At 42.0% G+C, this 20,274-nt stretch overlaps 6 protein-coding genes across 6 annotated transcripts; 3 read left to right on the forward strand and 3 right to left on the reverse strand.

Moving 5' to 3' along the window:
* Positions 1-5,971: 5,971 nt before the first annotated feature.
* MELLADRAFT_95696 (uncharacterized protein) lies at positions 5,972-7,980 on the forward strand (the record flags this gene model as incomplete). The annotated part of the gene is made up of 7 exons (XM_007418243.1): positions 5,972-6,006; positions 6,100-6,107; positions 6,202-6,289; positions 6,421-6,478; positions 6,540-6,714; positions 6,804-7,729; positions 7,843-7,980. The coding sequence occupies 7 exons, from the start codon at positions 5,972-5,974 to the stop codon at positions 7,978-7,980; spliced, it is 1,428 nt and encodes a 475-aa protein (XP_007418305.1).
* Positions 7,981-8,773: 793 nt separating this feature from the next.
* Positions 8,774-9,273, reverse strand: MELLADRAFT_113559 (uncharacterized protein; the record flags this gene model as incomplete). Its single annotated transcript, XM_007418261.1, has 2 exons — positions 8,774-9,005; positions 9,101-9,273. 2 exons carry the CDS (start codon positions 9,271-9,273, stop codon positions 8,774-8,776), a joined length of 405 nt encoding a protein of 134 aa, XP_007418323.1.
* Positions 9,274-9,560: 287 nt separating this feature from the next.
* MELLADRAFT_76084 (uncharacterized protein) lies at positions 9,561-13,406 on the forward strand (the record flags this gene model as incomplete). The annotated part of the gene is made up of 10 exons (XM_007418227.1): positions 9,561-9,584; positions 9,775-10,017; positions 10,126-10,277; positions 10,351-10,677; positions 10,764-11,657; positions 11,699-11,879; positions 11,959-12,092; positions 12,157-12,350; positions 12,424-12,912; positions 12,978-13,406. The coding sequence occupies 9 exons, from the start codon at positions 10,010-10,012 to the stop codon at positions 13,101-13,103; spliced, it is 2,505 nt and encodes an 834-aa protein (XP_007418289.1).
* Positions 13,407-14,635: 1,229 nt separating this feature from the next.
* On the reverse strand, positions 14,636-15,181 carry MELLADRAFT_95698 (uncharacterized protein; the record flags this gene model as incomplete). The annotated part of the gene is made up of 5 exons (XM_007418244.1): positions 14,636-14,659; positions 14,739-14,783; positions 14,857-14,889; positions 14,943-14,955; positions 15,051-15,181. 5 exons carry the CDS (start codon positions 15,179-15,181, stop codon positions 14,636-14,638), a joined length of 246 nt encoding a protein of 81 aa, XP_007418306.1.
* Positions 15,182-15,999: 818 nt separating this feature from the next.
* Positions 16,000-18,274, forward strand: MELLADRAFT_113561 (uncharacterized protein; the record flags this gene model as incomplete). The annotated part of the gene is made up of 5 exons (XM_007418256.1): positions 16,000-16,668; positions 16,741-17,058; positions 17,120-17,269; positions 17,334-17,744; positions 17,831-18,274. The coding sequence occupies 5 exons, from the start codon at positions 16,000-16,002 to the stop codon at positions 18,272-18,274; spliced, it is 1,992 nt and encodes a 663-aa protein (XP_007418318.1).
* An 835-nt stretch (positions 18,275-19,109) lies between these two features.
* MELLADRAFT_113562 (uncharacterized protein) lies at positions 19,110-19,623 on the reverse strand (the record flags this gene model as incomplete). The annotated part of the gene is made up of 4 exons (XM_007418260.1): positions 19,110-19,219; positions 19,281-19,329; positions 19,406-19,485; positions 19,560-19,623. 4 exons carry the CDS (start codon positions 19,621-19,623, stop codon positions 19,110-19,112), a joined length of 303 nt encoding a protein of 100 aa, XP_007418322.1.
* Between the last annotated feature and the right edge of the window lie 651 nt (positions 19,624-20,274).

Raw genomic sequence — 20,274 nt, forward strand, 5'->3', positions numbered from 1 at the left:
TGTTCTGCTACTCCGTTTTGTTCAGGTTCGTAAGGATTAGAATGTTCGTGAACAATGCCTTTTGATTTCAGCCAATTACTGAAAGTGGTCTTGATGTATTCACCACCTCCATTGGTACGTACATGCTTGACTTTAAAACCGGTCTCCCTTTCCCAGCGGTTGATTACTTTAGTGAATTCTTCAGGCACATCCGATTTCTGTTTGATGATGACGATGTCTGAAAAAGTCGTAGCTACGTCGCGGAACGTCACGGTGAAACGATTACCGTTCACACCTGCAGGGAAAGGGCCCATCACGTCGGATACGATCACGTCGAGAAGTCCTAGCTCGCGTCCCGATCTCCCGAGTTTGCGATTTCTCGTGCTTTTGCATGTCAGGCAGTCTTCACATACAAAACTTGTTGCTGGTAGTGATTGAGGAAGGTTCAAACCCATTTGTCCTGCACAAAGTTTCCTAATGCGCTTCATGTCAACATGGCCGAAACGCCTATGCCATAAATAGGCTAGGTCAACATCTTTCTCGGTGCTCATCACGCTCACTTTTCCTATCTTTTCAGGTTCACACTCTTTTATAACGTTTGATTTAATTGCATTCAATAACCATTTTCGATCTTTATAAGACACCACAAGTGATTTTCCATTCAGTAATCTGATAACCATGTCACTCCCCCAAAACCATAGCTTTGCCCCATCTTCCACCAGCGCCGCTTGAGAGATGAGGGTGTTATTTGCTTGAGGACTGTAATAAACGTCTGGAATTAGGTAATCCGAACCGTCCAATGTCTTGACTTTCAGGGATCCTTTCCCTACGATGAGAGCATGATCTCCATGAGCTGCAGTTTTCAGCTTTATGGGAGGGGAAATAGGAGTGAAATTGATTAGCGACGAGAGCGCATTGCTCACATGGTGCGTGGCCCCACTGTCCAACAAGTACTCCGTCGGAGTCTCATCAAGGGAGTTGCCTTCCGCGCTCCATGCAACCGTCGATGCCAATACTTGAGTAGGCGTTTGCGATGAATTCGTTTCCACCTCTAGGCTCCTTGCTGAAGGCCTGCCGTACGTAGGTGATCCAAAGACTGCTTTGCGAGTGTAAAAGATTCCGTTTGAGCATTTCACCCAGTCGTTGAAGTGGGGAGCGGTTCTGCTTTGAAAACGTTTAAACGCCGGGCAAGCGAGTTTGCCATGTCCGAATTCTTCACAGTGAAAACATTGCCATATACCCTTATGGACTTCCTCCCGGGCATTCCTCGGCGGATTGATCGGAGATGCCTCAGTTCGGTCCCGTTCTCGCGTGTCAGGAAAAATCGGACCAGGAGGGTTTGGGCCGTGCAAAGATGGCTTAGCTCGTGATTGATAAGAAGAAGGTGATTGGTAGGATTGAGGAGTAGGTTTTGATTTGTTCCATTTCGCAGGCGTCATATTTCTTTGAAATGAAGTTGTGAGGGCGGATATAGTATGATCGTTTTCATGTACGGTTTTTCTTGTCGTGATTAAATTTTGAAACGCCGCTCTGATTTCTGATGAAGAGAAAGGGGATTTGTCGGTACGATAACGAGCGTCGAACGTAGCGTTTAAAACATCCATTCCGTACTCCCCAGAAGTCGGAGAGCACATCTGCATAACCATACCCTTCACGATGTCCTCTTCCCAGTTAAAACCGGCTGATTTGAGTTTCTCAAAGTCCTTGTTCATCTCGTTCACAAAAGTCATCAAGTCCGTGGAGGAAGGATCGAAATTTTTTAGCATGATTTTTCTGAAGATTACATATTGAGCCGTTCTTCCACCTTGTTGAAAGAGTTCCTCCAAGGCATGTAAAGCTTCATGAGATAGGGTCTTCTTGTAGATCATGTCCTTGAGCTCTTCGTCAATAGTCGAATTGATGACACGCCCAGCACACCTGTCAATGGCCATTTCCACCGGATTGTCTTGATTAATCTTAGACGAATCCCAATACCCTGCCACACCGGTCATATCAAAAACCGCTCGCTCCGTACGGTGTTTCCATCTAGCAATGTTCGATCCGTCAAGTTTCAAAGGTTCAATTTTTTCGATAAACTTGTGTACGTTATCGTGTTTCGTGTTGAGTTCTTTCAGTCGTTTGTTTAGCGGATCCGACATGTTGAAAGAATCTTGTGAAGAATTTCGAGAAAGAAAAATGGTTTGATGTCGTTTGTTTTTACTGAGGCTTACGGTTTGGTCTGCCTGATCAGAATCTTCTTGATCGATACGGTCTTTAGCGGAATCAGATAGTGGGGGGAGTATGAAAGATGCGGGATTGGCGGGAGGTCCTGGAAAACCTGAAGCTGCTAGGGGTGTGTGATCTCTAGTATGGGTGGGATTCCCTTCGGTTTCTTGCGATTGTAAACGTTCACGTGAGTTGTTACGAGATGGGTTGCGAGATTGAGTACGAGATTGGTTACGATTACGGGAAGGGTTACGAGAATGTGAATTCGAACGAGACTGATTTCGAGATCGAGTATTTGCGGAGGGGGTATTTCCGTGAGGCCTGTTTGGGCTTCTAGCTAACGATGGCATATGATGCAACGCTGAGTGGCGGCTCAGACTTACTCTTTATGAGGCAATTACACTTTTCGTTTTGATTCTTTGTGATTCGATGGTAACGCTGCTCATAACCTATTAACGATAGGACGGAAGACTCCGTTAGCTAACACGGCTTCGGCTCCACAAATGGTGATGATGTATTACCTATTAACGATAGGACGGAAGACTCCGTTAGCTAACACGGCTTCGGCTCCACAAATGGTGATGATGTGGAAGCCGTCGCCGAGCTGAGTGCGCTATATCTACAACAACTGTACGACCTGCACGTGACCTGCTGGTGCGCAGTCGTGTACACCTCTGACTCTACAACAGGTACAAGCGTGCATACATGTGAACAGAAATAAAGTTTGAATAGGAATAAGGTTTGATCCACAGCGTGTCCTAGTTGAGTGAGTTAAACTTTGATACACAAAGCTTGCACAGAGAACAATACGTGCGAGCAGGGGCACCGAATTCAGAGTTAGGGGTGCTTGTCAGAGCTCTGAACACGCTACAGTCAAACCTGTGCAAATGCATACCTGTGCAGATGCATAATTGGCCATTTTGCATAAGGCTTGGGTTCCACCAAGCTGGTGCGGGCCAAAATTCAGATTAATGCATAATATAATACTGAATAGCCTTTTGGCAGAAAAATCCATATGTTGGTGGTCATAATGCATAAAGCCCCGGGGCCGGCCCTGGGGCTTCCTGCGATTTGGGAGACAAAAATTTGTCAAATGAGCAAGCTGTACATTTGTACATCTCATAGAACTTCCTGAACTTGATTTTTAAGGATCATTGTACGCATCTACAATACACGCCGCACTTGTTGCCTCCTTTGAAAGACCCAATACATACAGATAACTTTTTTGGTTTTGTTGAGCGTGGTCATCAACCCTGTGCCAGCAACGCAACGCACCGCAACACGAGTGTTTTTTGGTGCGTTGCTCCGCAACACGCAGCACAAACCTGCATTACATGCTGCGCTGCGGTAAGTACCGCAACAACAAATGGTGAGGTCAGGTTGCGCGGCGCCTTGACCGTCGCGCAACGCAACAGGCGCAACAGCGCCAAAAAAACGCCGAACTGTGATTTTTTTTGGGCAGCAACGCAACAAATGTTGTTGCGGCCCAAAAAATCCATCGATTTGACAAATGATGTTGCGCTGCGGGTCAGGCCGCAACCTAGAATTTGATTCTATGTTGCGCTGCGGTCAGAAAAACCGCAACGCAGGCGCAGCGCAACACGCAACACCTGCGTTGCTGGCCCAGGGTTGTGGTCATAATGCATATTTTTATGCACTATGACCATAATGCATAAAGTTATGCATTAACAGAAAACCTGTGCAAATGAATGAACGGTCAAATTGCATAGAAAAACTCGTCCACCCAAATTATGCATTTGCACAGGTTTGACTGTACCCATGCTCAGAGGTAGGGGTCTGACAGCTCCCGCTCCTCAGCATTCGGTGTGAGTCCCCCCCTCAGGCCTCTCCTCAATCCACTAGATAATCGAGAGGATTAGAGTACCTCAGGTCTAGTTGGAGCCCCGAGAGAGGCCCCGAGGGGCCCCCCCAAACCACTCCTACCCTACCTAGACTAACCGGAATAGCCTAGTCAGGATGGATGTGGAGGGACTCGAATATGAGGTCCGAGACAACAGCCCGACCACGTAGAACCTAAGCTCAGAACTCACATACTCCATGAGAGGAGTAGACAAATTCTTAAGTTAATGAGTTGAATAATCCAGAGAGAATTTTGGGGAAAAGAGAGATACATCGACCATGTCTCATCAAACCCTTGTTCGGGGCTGACTGTGAGCCATTTCTGCATGAAAAAGTGACACACCTTCGCGTTATTATATCTGGTCATGTCCTTGAGGAGATGTGGTGTGAGTGACAGGCAAAATCGGCAGTGTGTAGTTGCTCAATAGCGTGATGATATCCTTTAATCAGGGAGAATGTTTTGCGCAGATCGTCAGATCATTTGCTTGGGAGGTATATTTAGCCTTACGCGCGATCTACGCACTGAGGCCACCAAAAACAATAGTATGAATCTGATGAATAAGCAATCTAGTTAGGACTTGACTCTGCATGAACAGAATAGATGATGAAATTCTGGTATTACTTCTTAAGCCTATAGTAACTTATGAGGTCCAAAGATTCATGGATTACATTGGTGAGGTGACCCAGTTGTTGAACACGAACTGAAGGATAGCATCATGGAGATTTTCTCGGCTTATCCTTGGTGCTGCTCCATGAGCGCATTGTTTGCACTTCAACTTGACTTTCTTCTTATTGACCATCTTGCCTATGTGATTCCCAAACTCGTCAAAAGCATTATTGACAATCGTGTGTAGCTTTTTGTTTCCCAAAGATTTCCTCTTTTATCCAATAATCTTCTCCAGATTCCTCTCAACACCTTTCACAGCACTTGTTATGAAGCAGATCCATGGATGACCTCTCTCGCGACAGCTCACATTTCCTATGAAGGTTGACCCACTGTTGTATTGGAATTTGGATGTTATGTATCACAACCTGATCCTATCGCCAATTGTGAAGATCTATGGTGTACGTCTTGACTTCATCATGCGGTTCATCTCATATCAGATTCTGCTCTCAGCATCCCTGCTACACCGGGAAGTATCATCCACTCTTACGAATCCGTTTGGGGGAGATGTTGCACTCGCCTATCAAGTCTACTAGATAAGCTTAGATAAGGCAAGAGTGTCCAACACCTTCATATTGACGTTCGAATTCAAAAAAACTGACGCTCTGCATCATGGACTCCATCAAATTTGAGGCCTCGTTGGATAATTTACTGCGATTGGGTACATCTGAATGATCGAAGACGCGGTCTCCTCAATGTCTGTTACATAGATACGACATGGTCCGATTATATGTGTGATTGTATTTGCTACTCCGATTTGATGATTTCCTATCTTATCTAGACACATCGTCTTTCGAAAGTTTGCCATCACATTGAAATTCTAATCAGTGTATGAGATCCTGGTGAATTAATACAAAAACTCCTACGGGCCTTCATTGTTCAAGAAAATTGTAGCTTTCATCAAACTTCAAAGCAATTGCTGTACAATCTTAATCGGCAAGCAATTTTATTACCTGGATCGGCTGGAAAGAATGTCACCCTCGGCACGCATCGGAGACCTTTTCAGTCTTAGAGAGTGGTCGGAGTGATTCTTTGGAAGGCATTGGGTGAGATCTGGAACTATTAAAGGTGGTCAAGTTCTGTCTTTGAGAGCGCTTTCCTTCGCAATTCTAAGAGCCTCTAGATTTTTGATTGGTGTTAGGCACTACATTTTTTTGTGTTTTTAAATCTCTTACTAAATATTGAGGTTTGACGATGTCGTCAAAGAAGCCGGTATCGATTGCAAGATGGCTTTGGTTGAAGAAGATTCTCATTGTCTCTTGTATGCTTGCAGAAACAACCCAGATGACAACTCCAAAGTAAGTCCAATCAATACAAACTCGTATGTTTTGTCATATTATTAACCTTCATCTTCTTTGTATTTTCTATCTCAGATCCGTTGTGAAACGGAGTACGATAAGTCAGTTACACTTTGTCAGGTGTTTAGTTGATCCATAAAACTGACTAGACTCTGCCCTTTTGTTTCTTTCTTTGCCACATTTTGATATCTACAGCTCCTTCTCTTTCCATCGACAACATCAACCCAGCCGTAGTTCAAGCCCAATATGCTGTCCGTGGTGAAGTAGCCGTTAGGGCTGAGGAGTTTGTTTACTTGTTTTCTTGCAGAATCAAACCATCATGTTACTGATCAAATCAAATATCTATAGAATCGAGAAAGCGTTAAGGAAGTCAGAGAATCCATTGAAGGAATTTGGCTTTGATCGCATCTTGAGGAATAACATTGGTAACCCCCAAGATATGGGTCAAAAGCCTATCACGTTTAATCGTCAAGTAAGTCATCACCCTTTGAATACGGTGTGCGGAATGGAAGTAGTAACACGTGCATTTATAGGTAGCAGCTTTAACGGAATTACCAAGTTTGATGGACCTTGAAGAGCTTAACTTCCCAACAGACGTCGTCCAACGTGCCAAAGAGCTCTTAGAGGCCATGGGAGGAAGCATTGGGGCATACAGTGCTTCCAAAGGACTTGCATACATCCGTGGACATGTTGCTGAATTCCTCGCAGGTCCTTACGCCTTCCCTTCATCCATCATTTCTTTATCAGTTGTTGAAACTTCGCATATATTTTCGCGATCAATTACATTTTTCTAACAGAACGCGACGGTGGAGTTGAGGCCGACCCAGAGTTGATCTACCTTACAACTGGTGCTTCTTCCGGCGTAAAGGCAATCTTGCAACTAATCCTCGCATCAGAGCAAGATGGAGTTATGATTCCTATCCCACAATACCCACTTTACTCGGCTACTCTTGCTCTTCAAAAAGCTCACCAAGTGCCGTATCAGCTTTTAGAAGAAAAACAATGGGAACCTGATCTAGAATCTCTTGAAGAGGTTATAAAGAAAGCAGCTGCTGAGGGTACACGTACTAGAGCGATGGTGCTCATCTCACCAGGAAATCCTGTGGGAAATGTCCTCAGTCTTGAGGCTATGAATGAGATCATCAGATTCTGCGCTTCTCATAACTTAGTCTTGATAGCAGATGAAGTTTATCAGGCAAATATAGCCAATCATGTTTTGAAGAAATTTGTTTCTTTCAAACGGGCCCTCTCAACCCATCCTGATGAGGAACTTCGAACACAAGTACCATTAGTGAGCTTACATTCGATCTCAAAGGGTCAAACGGGTGAATGTGGTCGTAGAGGAGGATTCTTAGAGATTGTCAACTTTCCTAAACCTGTGCAAGAACAACTAACCAAGCTGGCTTCAATCGACCTTTGTCCACCGATTCAAGGACAAATCGGTGTTGATGTATTGGTCCGTCCACCTAAACCTGGAGAACCCAGTTATAAAAAGTGGTATAAAGAGACACGTACAATTCAAAAGAACATGAACAAGAATGCAGCTCAACTTTCAAAAGTCTTTCAATCTACTTCTAAAATGTCTTCATCTGAAGCTCAGGGTGCCATGTATCTCTTCCCACAAATTGAACTTCCCAAGAAAGCTATAGAAGCTGCTCAAAAAGCTGGAAAGGAACCTGACTTATTTTACTGTTTGGAACTTCTTGAAAGAGCTGGTATTTGTGTAAGTAAAACTTCATATCTTCCCTATACTTTACTTTTTCCTTCTTGTCCCATTATTTCTAATCTGATAACTAAAATCAACGCGTTTTAATTATTCCCTTCATCATCATTCAGGTGGTACCCGGTTCAGGATTCGGTCAAGCTGAGAATACTACACATTTCCGTACCACTTTCCTTGGTGATCAAACTGATGAATTTGTCAAACGCTTCACCAAGTTTCATGCAGAATTTCTTGAAAGATACAAGGATTGATTATGATCCATTGAAGATTACCTTTCCAGTTCAGCTTCATCTGATTCTGATCATCATCATTTTTCTCTCTCTCAATCCAATCTATATCCTTGCCAAGGCTTTGTTTTCTAGCAGCTGCTCTAGGCCCAACCTTTCAAGAATTATCATAGCTAGACATACCACATTTCATTCTATCAAATCTTTAGCTCAAAATCATTTCTACTATCGGGTCACTCGTTCAATCATTTCATCTTGTTCCTCGGTCCTTGTATGAGCACGCCTGAAGCGCGCAAAGCTGTCATCACTGTCTACTTGGATCTATCATTGTATACCCGGGAAATGAAAAAAACATCTCCCCCACACACGTGACACGCGTTTCCCTCATGAGGGTATAAATCAGGTTGTCCTTGTTTCTGGGTGTAGGATCATAGCACTACATCATGGGATTGGAAAACTTTTCCTTCATCAATTTTTACTCTGTACCTCTTCACCAATTGTGAGGTGATGTCCCTGATACTTCGTCCAAGCTATTATTTGCCAGCTGGCGCATATTTCTGATACTTTAGAGTCGTCCACTGTTTGAGCAAGAAACGCCCATGAGGTCTAGAATCAGTCTACTTTGACATCTTTGGGTCACCTAGAGCGTATATAAACGTGTCAGTGCAGACATCATTAGAGACATATGCAAGATAGTCAAAGAGGTAGTGAATCGCACCATATATATAATACAAAGGGGTCAAAATGCATTACAAATATATAAGTTAACAAATAAGATATAACGAATCAAAAAACAACAAGGCTTAGACGGCTGAATTCATCCCTTGGACTTTGGATTTCGTTCACGTTCTTTACGATCGATCAAAACCTCTAATTCTTTATTTTTCTTCATCAAATCTTCTAAACTGATCATCTCTACTTGACCTTCAGAATTAAGTTTGATTCCACTATAAACTCCTATTGGTACTCTCATTTTCTTTGTAAGGGTTTGTGCACGTCTTTGAATTCTTTGGATTGATTGAGTTTCTGATTCTGAAGTTATAGATGATCTAAATACCGAGATTAGAAAAAAAAACCCAAGCTTTGTTTAATAAATTTGTCCTATTGTTTTTTATGATGAGCTTTAGGATTGAGAAATACTAACTTGATTGATTGGTTTAAAGTTTCTTCTAAGATTTCACAACTTTTAATTGATAATGGTTTCCAAACTTCTTCCACTTTTCTTTTGGGTAATCTATGTTTGATGGTTTTGGTTTGACGATTCGGTAGTGATTCTGATCTTGATTGAGTTCTGGTTTGTGAGTTTGAGATTGTCATTCTTGAAGTGGAAAAGACTTGGGTTCGTTAAGATAACTTTGGAAGTTTTTATAGAAATCAGTTGATGGTACATAAGAATTTCAAAGAGAGAAAGAGAGAGTCAGATTATATGCACTCCTCACTATAAGCATACTAGACATCAGTATGTTTCTAGACAAACACGCGTCGAAGCGGTACGTGAATTCTCAAGATATCGATCTTCACAAACCGTTCAACTTATTCAGATAACATTCAGCATACGATATCATCATCAAGATACGAGAAAATATATTTGACCCACAGGAATTGTTTTGGATTGATAAAACACAATGGTGCGCTCTTTGAATCAATAATCATCGCGGGCTAGAAATGTAAACGAAACCATAGGCTGATTGTCTGCTTGGAGGGTTCTCGTCCGAGGCGACCGACAAAGGCACAAGGAGCAGCGAAATACGTTTCTCCTTGATACCTTTGTTCGATAGCCCAGGTCGAGTTCACCACCACGCTTCAAATTCGAACACAGGCTTCACCCACAAAACGTCGTCGAGATTCATCTGTACCAGCACACGGTTCAGGTCTTTTGAACCAACCAGAAGATCAACCAACACCTTCTTCCTTGCCACCTTCTTCACCACCTCCACCTTTTACAAGTGATACAGAAAGTGATGGAGTCATAGATGAAGCTATAGATGATCTAGATGAAGGCGATAGGGATGGAGACGAAGAAGAAGATGGAGAAGATTTATTTGCAGATGATATGATGAAGTAAGTTCTCATAAGCTTTCAAGTTTTTATTTTTTTGAAAAAAAAAGGATTTACTTCAAAAAAAAACGACTGAAAAGTTTCTGATATTCGATAGTTTCTTTTCATAAGTGATTATGCAGCTAATCCGAAATTAGATCGATACGATCCTGCTGCCATTGATGATGATGATGATGATTTAGATGCTATGGATCCAGAAACTCGTGCTTTGGCAGAAGCTAAGATGGCCAGAAGAGATAGACGTGAAGCCAGAGGCCCAGATGGTAGGCTTCACTCAACTTGATCATACTTTGAACTTCTCGTCCTGACTTTGATGGTTGGGTATCTTGCATATAGGACGGAAGGGTAAATCTAGAGTTCCCAATTTTTTACAGTCAGATAGTGAAATGGGTGAAGACGAAGATGCATTCCTAACAAGAAGAAGAAGAAGACGTCAATATGACGAGATTGCGGAAGTAGCAGAAGATGATCAAGATGGCGAAGAAGAAGATGAATTGCCTATTGAACAATTGAGCGATATCAAATCTAACTCTATGAAAGAATGGATTGAAGTACCTGCTGTGAAACGAACGATAATGAGAGCCTTTAAAGATTTCTTAATGACATATGTTGATGATAGTGGCACTAGTGTATATGGACAACGTATCAAAGCGTTAGGAGAAGGTTAATTTCCCTGACTGATCTCTTGTCCATGTTCTTTCTTCAGACAAATTATAGGTGTAACTGATATGACCATGTTCTTTTAACAGTCAATTCCGAATCCCTTGAAGTCTCCTTTTTACATCTCTCAGATTCAAAGGCAATCTTAGCTTGGTTTCTTGCAAATTGTCCAGCACCTATGCTTGCACACTTCGATGCAGTAGCACTCGATGCAATCTTACTTTACTATCCAGAATACGATCGTATCCATACAGAAGTCCATGTTCGAATCACCGAATTACCAACCTCATATACACTTCGAGAACTTAGACAAGAACATTTAGATAGATTAGTAAGAGTCACAGGTGTGGTGACTCGTAGAACAGGTGTTTTTCCTCAATTGAAATATGTTAAATTTGATTGTGGTAAATGTGGGGAAACTTTAGGACCATTTTATCAAGATGCAAATGTAGAAGTGAAGATAAGTTTTTGTTCGAATTGTGGAGGAAAAGGTCCATTTGCTATTAACTCTGAACAAACGGTTTATCGAAATTATCAAAAGATGACATTACAAGAATCACCTGGATCTGTACCTGCTGGTAGATTACCTAGACATCGAGAAGTGATTTTGTTATGGGATTTAATTGATTTGGCAAAACCTGGTGAAGAAGTTGAAGTCACAGGTGTTTATAGAAATAATTTTGATGTTTCATTAAACATTAAAAATGGATTTCCTGTCTTTTCTACCGTACTTGAAGCTAATCATATCAATCGTAAAGAAGATGTTTTTGCGTCAACTCGATTAACGGAAGAAGACGAAAAAGCGATTCGAGCATTGAGTCGAGATGATAGGATTGGCAAACGGATTATCAAATCAATCGCTCCATCAATTTATGGACATGAAGATATCAAAACTGCTTTAGCACTAAGTCTTTTTGGTGGCGTTTCGAAGAATATCGGAAACAAGTATCGTATAAGAGGAGATATTAATGTATTGATGTTAGGTGATCCAGGGACTGCGAAATCACAATTCTTAAATACGTAGAGAAAACTGCACATCGGGCTGTTTTTGCTACTGGTCAAGGTGCTAGTGCTGTAGGTTTAACGGCAAGTGTGAGGAAAGACCCAGTAACACGAGAATGGACACTTGAAGGAGGCGCATTGGTCTTGGCGGATAAAGGTACATGTCTCATTGATGAGTTTGATAAGATGAATGACCAAGATAGGTAAGCCCCTATTATAATCTTCGCGTCATCACTTCATCGTCTTTCAAAATGGAAGATTTACTTGGTAACTCTTCTTTAGAACTTCGATCCATGAAGCTATGGAACAACAAACTATCTCTATCTCCAAGGCTGGTATTGTCACCAGTCTTCAGGCTCGATGTTCGATTGTTGCAGCAGCCAATCCGATTGGTGGCCGATACAATTCACAGATACGTAAGTTGTCTAACTCTGAGCTACACCTATATCTCATATGTGATGCTGATATCAAACACAATAGCTTTTTCTCAAAACGTACAGCTTACAGAACCAATCTTATCGAGATTTGACATCATGTGCGTGGTACGAGACAATAGTGATCCGATTGTGGATGAACTATTGGCCAAGTTTGTGGTTGGAAGTCACTTGCGTAGTCATCCTGATTTCTCACCTGAAGTGGATGAGGTTAATGTTCAGACTTCTCTTGACCAAGACGTAAGTGCGAAATTTTATTAAAATTCCCTCAAGAAAATGATTGTTCGTCTCTAACATCTTCTTTTATCACCAGATCATTCCTCAAGATATGTTAAAGAAATATATTCAATATGCAAAAGAAAAAGTTAGACCGAAATTACATCAAATGGATCAAGATAAGATGGCTAAACTATTTGCCGAATTAAGAAGAGAATCTTTATCAACTGGATCATTTCCAATCACCATTCGACAATTAGAATCTATGATTCGAATGTCAGAAGCAAGTGCGAAGATGCATTTAAGAGAATATGTTAGATCAGATGATATAGATCGAGCCATTCAAGTGGCTATCCATAGTTTTGTTAATGGACAGAAGATGAGTGTTAAGAAACAATTAGAAAGAGGCTTTAGGAAATACTTGAGAATTAAAGAAGATAATGATGAATTGATTGGATTCTTATTAGGTCAAATCGTTAAGGAAAAATTAAGATATCAAATGAATAAATTAAGAGGATTAGTTGAGGCAGATGAAGTTGAACCACCTGAAACGATTGTAGTGAAAGTTTCAGAATTAGAAGAAAGAGTAGGTCTTGATATTTTCTTTGAAGTTTTGATTTTTTGACTGATTCTTTCTATTTGGTGTGTTAGGCTAAGGAAGTGGAAATTTATGATATCGGACCTTTCTTGAAGAGTCAGTTATTCAAAACTAATGGATATTCATATAAACAACAAGGAAATGAACCAGTGATTGTGAAAGACTTTGGAGCCCCTTAAGTCAAAATCGATTGAAGTTTTGATTCTCTGTGATCTTAGTATATTTGGGTAGTAAGCAAACAAGCTTTTCAAGTTTCATTTCATCGTTTATTAGTTTTCTTTTTTTTTGGTAGGAATTCATATTATTTGAAATGTTTTCATTTGTCAAATTCTCCTGTTTGAAGCTCATTTTAGAATGCTGCATGATGTGTTTTGTTTACATACATTCTTTTTTTGTGTTGATGTGTTCTTTTTGTTGATGTGTTCTTTTTGTTGATGTGTCTTTGGGTTAAGGAACAATGATCAAGTGGTGATGTATACCTTAGATTCAAAGCCTCATTTGGCACTTCTAGAGTGCTTAAGATCTAAAGAAGGAGCTAAGTTGAGAATCATACAGACTTAGTTGATTTGTCTGTTGTTATCCAACTTTTTTCCTGCTTTGATGGTTTGAGCTTCTGTCCACAGATCAAAAGGTATTACAAGAGAAATGCAGGAGAAATGTGGATATACATCTGGTGGATATGATTGGCTTATAGTAAGGGAAGGGTACATAGAAGGATCAGCTGTACCCCTTCAGATAGTGTTCTCCATTTGCTTACTTGCCTATCAAGCACTATGTATTCAACATTTTACCCTCTGTAAAGGCTTTCAAAACAGGATCCTCCTGAGTATAATGATTACCTCAAAGATTTGAAGTTTGACATGGTTTCTTATAAGTCACTATCAAAGATGTAAATGCTTGACTGGCTTTTATAATGGTCTTGAGGATGCTTATTGGGCTTTGAGAAGATGTTGAAGATGTTGTGGATGTGGATGTGGAAGAGCTCAATATCATGGGAAATGGTAGTTTTATTTTGGGATTGCATGGGGGGATTAGTGAAAAGTGATCAAGGTGATCAACCTGATCAACCACTGAAAACCTCTTAATTGCTCATAAACCAAACACTTCATGACCTCTTTTGTCATGAGTCATGTTTTTTTATAAAACTTGCTTTTCTACATTTAGAAAAGTGGTTACCCAGAATATACTTTCTGGAAATCTGGGCTATGTGAACGCAGCCTAAGGGCACATTCACTTAGGGCGCGTTCACTTAAGGAATTTCTGACCAGAAATCACATTCTGTAAAATTTTTAATGCAAAAATGAAACATACACCACCAAATAGACACTTTGAATTTTGCAGAATGTGATTTCTCCCTAAAAATTGCTCAAGTGACCGTGTCCTAAGTGTTGTTTTTAAAAAGTCATCATTGATGTGTATGGCTGAAGTATTTGCTTGTGAAATGAAGTGTATACAATATTACCCAGGACTACCAATAGTCAAGACCAGAAATTTGAAACAGCATGTCAAATCCAACAAGATGAACAACAACTTCAAGTAGCTTGACATGAAGCTTTTTTCAAGGTGTCCAGGAGTAAAAACAAACAGGTTGGCAATCAGATAATGATATAGGATTTTGGCAAGATTGAGAGGATTCATGGTGGATTCAAACAGGAGGGGTATAGAATTAGATGTCTGTAAGACTGGAAAGCTTACGTCCAAAGACCATCATTCATTTCCTACATCTTCCACCAACCTAGATACAATAAGAGATGAATCAAACCAAGATGTTGAAAATGTTTCTTGAAAGAAGGATTTCCAAGAAGGGGGCGTACCTGCTCGAGATCCACACGAATAACATCGCCATCGGCCATCTCAAGCTATTACAACAGATATCATCAGTAGGCTGGACTTGAATGATGAGAAAGGCAAGCTGATGAAGGTACTGCTCACATCCTCGGGGGTGTCCTGAGGGTGTTGTTCAAACTCATTATCAGGCCTTTTGAATGATACAGATGACATTTTTCAAGGATACTCACGTGTTCACGGACTCTGAAGATGAGATCGAAGATAGAAACAATTAAAATCGATAAATAAAATGAAAAAAGAAGTGCAATGAAAGCACTTTTTTCGTTTTGTTTTCTGACCTGAGATCATCATATCTGAAACCTAAACTGCCAATTCTCATCCTCACGTGTTTTGCGTACACATCCATAATCTTATCAAATCTACAGGTTTGCTTGACTTTCAGATAAATCACATTTGTACCAGGACCCATTATGGTGATATTTATATGCTAGTTCGAACAGTGAGCAGAAAAGCCAATTGGTTAGACTGATAAAAAATAGCTTTCAGGAGAAGAAAGAGAGACGATGAGATGGACCATTGTGCTTACACTGATTCGTGATTCAGATTCGCGTATTGCGCTTTCTAAAAATTCCATTTGCTATTCATAATGTATATGATGTCGGTCATCAGCAATCATGATTATTGTGATAGCACGAGAGTATATCATAAATGCTCACCGAGAGTCCTGCTTATAGCTTACAGCGAGGGAAAGTGAAGGTTTAATCTTGATGAGAACCAGGGGAAGTCTTGATTTATAGAAATTATAATCTATAGATAGGATGTATCACCAGTCTAAATTCAAAGCGAGGTGGATGGGCAAAAGATGCACAACTTTATCAAGTTTGGAAATTTTCCTGTCTAGGTTTCACTACGGAAGCCGCGACGTGAAGTGACCGGGGAGCATCGGGATTTTGTATGTTCTGTGATAATTATCACATGATAATTATCACGGGAAATACATGCAGACATTTTACGGCGCGTGACACCCTCATTACAGCCCTGGATCTAGTCAGCTGTACGGGGGGGTGCTGCGCGCGGGGCCATGGCACCGACAACGCTACCTCTCCCAACCCATAGCGTCGCGTCGCCACGTCCATCCAAAACATGTGTTGTCTTTGGAAATTTTTACCACTTTCTGCTTTCTCCAGACCCTTTTTTTTCCCATGGCTGAGCAAAATTTTGATCACCCAAGACCCTTTTTGTACACTGCCTTACGATTGATCAATATCAATCAATCAATCGTCACCCATGGCGTCTGTTCCTTTTCACCTTCTTTTCAATCCGACCATCTGGCCACCGAGATCACCTCACTTTGTTTCCATTTTGCGACCTGCTAGCCGACGTCATGAAGCCTCGCAGCCCCTACATCGGATCGAAGTACCAGCGGATACACCCATCCCACCCCCTTCCTTCACCTGCTCTTCCTGGCCATGTTGGCCTGGCTTGTCCCATGTGCACGGTCAACATTTCACTGATCTACATACCAGGCGGTGTGGATACGGTCAAGGTCAAAGTCAGTGTTCCTCCTTCTTCCAATCGGACCTATCCACTGGCAAAACTAACCGTGTTCACTTCTTTTTAATACCAACTTCGTTTCGATCACCCGTGGTTCCTATCGACCAGTGCCCAAACAGTGAGCATTATTACCGAACCTTCAAGCTGAACCAACTGAACTACGAGCTCGCGCGGATCAACGCCGGCGAAAAGTATCCAATCCCTTACAACGCATCACTTCATGGGCCACCCCTCAACATCAAAGGCGAGTTCGTCGCCGAGCAAGTCAGTCCAAAGAGTGCTTCGCAACGTGCGCAACGCGCCGCCCCGTCACAACTGTGTGCTCGTCCCCGCGATGGTCCCACCGCCGAGAAGCACAAAAGTGCGGGTCATACTGGATGTACGCAAAAGTACTGTAAGGCGGTAAGTGATTTCGTTTCCTCCTTCATGTGTCTTGCTCATCAAATGGTGGACTTGGACCATTTGGGAACCTAGTGCTGCCATGCATATGGCACGCCTGGCACATGCTATGTTCATCGCATGAAGCCTGAGGGATCCCAGGATGCCACCCCAGCGCCATCCCATCCCTCGACCACCAGCCATGCTCCTTGGTCGACAGTACCCCAGCCCAAACGAGCCCGTATAATCCCGGAGCAGTGCGCGCAGAGTGTGGGCCGAACCGGACACGTGCTGAACAAAGATGGCGAGCGGGTCCTCTCAAACGCCAGGAAATGGAAAGAAGACATGGTTAGAAAGGCGTCCGAGCCTCGTCTTGACCCGAGCAAGGTTGTCAGCTTACATCTCGTCACTCAGGTTGGTGTTGTTTCTTCATATACTGTTACATCCAACCTGACAGCATCCTCTATATTTGTAGCCCACAACCCCGGTCATTACGCACCATTTTCCGACCTGGCCTCTCGTTGCGCTAGACGAATGCGAGTCCCTTGTGCGTGAGGCGAAAGCGGCTGCTGATCTCTCTTGGAACGGCCATATCCTTGTCTGGGATGACCAACTTAAAAACTGGGTGAGTCTTTTTGTGTATCTCTTCACGCAGACTTCAATTTGATCCTTTTTTGGAATGCTCGCAGCGGGACATTGCACTCACTCTGCCGCATCAGTACACCCGCACAGCCAAAAATCTCGTTCTTTGTCTTCCAAGCCAGCGCCACGACCTAGCCAAAGAAGTTCAAGACGTTCTTGAAAGCTTTGGCCTTGGGAAACCTTCTATTCCCAAAGCTCCCGTTCAGGAGACGAAGGTTCCCAAAACTGAACCTTGGTCTCCGCCCCGATCGGCCACCCACGTTGCAGGATCATCCCTTGGACCAATTGAGATCCTCGATTCAGATTTGCCTTTGGATACGGACAACGCGCCAGAGCTAGACACAACTCCATCAAAGCGCCCTTTCATCACACCGTCAGGCGACGCCAGCTCAGACAATGTGACTCCCGACTCGTTTCGGCACTTGGACCCCGCTTTAACCGGGAACCTGTCAGCCCAGGTGCGTCCATTTGTTCTTCTCCATCAACCAATGCCACCTCTCATCATATCATGAAGGCTGTCTCACTTTCTTATATCCTTGTCCAGGACCTAGCAGCCGACCAGAAGTCCTTCAACTCCAGCAGTACCGAAGCCCCGGTCCTGAAAGTGTGGCCCGGAGAGGACGCCATGACGTTCACACTACTCGCATGGCATCATGCGGTCGGAATGCCTGCAATCCGTGCGCGTCGTATACCTTACTGGATCAATTTTTTTGGAACCGAGTACGAATTGGAGGAACAAACGGCTTATCGCTACGCGCACTTTGTAGACAAAGTCACTTATCCAAGGTTCAAGGCTTGGCTTGACAGCTGGCCTGAAGAGGGTGAGAAAAATCGCTACAATATCACAGTCAGTGAGGCGCGGCGGAATTTTCAAGCTGAGTTCAACGCAGTGACTGGTTTGAAACAACCTGATGATCCAAGCGCCCTTCGGAAACGCAAAGAGCGAAAGGCCCCTTGGCCATCGAAGAAACGCAGAACGAAGCAATGATGGACTGTAGCCTCCACCTCCACTTAACATAGATTCTGTTTTCCTATTCACATTATACATTTTGCGTTCTTACCTTTCATAACTACTGTGGAATGAAGACTTTGTGGTTGGGTTGTGTTTGGGTTTGCGTGGGGTCGGTTGGGTTTGGCTTGGGGAAAAACAAATGGGTTATTTGATGTTATGGTCCATGTTCTTTATCTTCTTTGAAACAAAGAAGATAATTTTTGTTTTTCTTTGTTTCTTTCTTTAGCTCAATTTGGTCTATATACAAAGAAACAATGATGATCAAATAGTTAAGGGGTTTGATACCAATTGATCATCATTACACAAAAACCAAAAAAGGAACTTTTTTTCCTCATTCATTTTTGACAATATATTTCTTGTAGTGTATGGTTTTTCTGTTGGTTTTTCTGATCTTTGTGATTTTTTTTGGGTTTGGGTTGGGTGAGTTTTTCAGTTGTTTTGGTAGCCACTTTATCCATTGAGATTGCATTGCAGTATTTTTGTTTGAAAAGTGAGTACAGTTTAAAACAACAGAGTCACAGTTGATAGATGTGAAGTGTTTGATTGAAACTGGTGAGGATCATGTTGCCCATGTGTATTGGTTTGGTGGTAGTGATGATTGGATGATATGAACATTTTGACTGATGAACATTCACTCATAGTGTACCATAGGCAATCAAATATAAGTCATACCAATTTGGAAGGGCTGGGTGTGGTGTACAGAAGATTGGATGATTTGGATGATTGCAGCTCACATCAAATAAAAAGATGTGAGATTCTTTAATTCTTGGGCAATTCAAAGTCTTTGGGTGTGTCACTTGGTCACTAAGGCTCAGTCTAGAGTATTTGAACCCCCAGGTGCGTCCCATTCACACATGAGACATCCATTGTGGCTGTTACTACTCCTTGCGTCTGTTTTTCTTTGCCAGCCCACTTGACACACTTTAAATGACTTGAAAAGAACAGCGGATATATATCATGATCATGATATATCTCCGCTTACTGTGTTTATTATAAGGGACTGCAAATAAAGACGGTTGGTTTGTTGATGCCTTTTGATTCATTAGCAATTGTTGACGTCAGACCCTTCACAATCTCATTGTCCAGTATGGAAAACATGACACTTACTGGGTCTGGACAATCACACTTGATACGAGAACCAAGACCCTGTACTACAAAAGTTGTAGTACAATTACCAAGTAATGTAACTTTACATTCCCAAAAGTTTTTGAGGCATCAAGTTTGTGTACCTCTCACAGGAAACCACACTATCACTCCTTACTTAACTTTACAATATAAATTGTAGAACTATGCTCTTCTTCTTCTATAATTTTATTTGTAGACATATGTGTGTGTTGTCTAATAAATCTTGTGTGTTTATCCTTTCAAATGTTTGTATTAGGCATTGCCACGGCACGGTCTGATTGTTGAAACTCTTTGGACCAACTTTTTTCCTCCCTTGAGGGTATTTCTTTTAGCGTGGTGGCCTTTATTTAAACACAAACATTCAACTTAATTCAAAGAAAGGCCTGTTGTTTTTTTGGGGGGCACCCTGCCTGTAAACATACATGAATTGTGGTTGCTTGTCACATGACCATTTGTGACTTTGTTATGGCACACTGTCTTTAAACAAACATGAATTGTGGTGACTTGAACAATAACCCATTCTATGGCACGCGCCCTTTAAAGGAACATTTCTTTGATGTCATTGGGTCATTGTTATGGCACACTGTGTTGCAAGTGACCACAATGGGAGTTACTTGAACAATAATTGATTGTTCATTGTGATGGCACAGTGCCTTTAACAATGAACAGCCATTTGAGTTTGGTGAAAGCCAAAAACCAAGCTTGGTTTTTGCACACTGCCATGGGCATACTCACAGCAATTTAAAGTCACAAAGATAACCAATGTTTCATTGTGACGGCAGACATACTGTCGGTAAACAAAGAAAAATTGTAGTTGATTGAACAAATCACAATTGGCACTTTGTAATTAC

This window comes from Melampsora larici-populina (assembly GCF_000204055.1).
Source record: "Melampsora larici-populina 98AG31 unplaced genomic scaffold MELLAscaffold_87, whole genome shotgun sequence".
NCBI classification, from domain to species: Eukaryota; Fungi; Basidiomycota; class Pucciniomycetes; order Pucciniales; family Melampsoraceae; genus Melampsora; species Melampsora laricis-populina.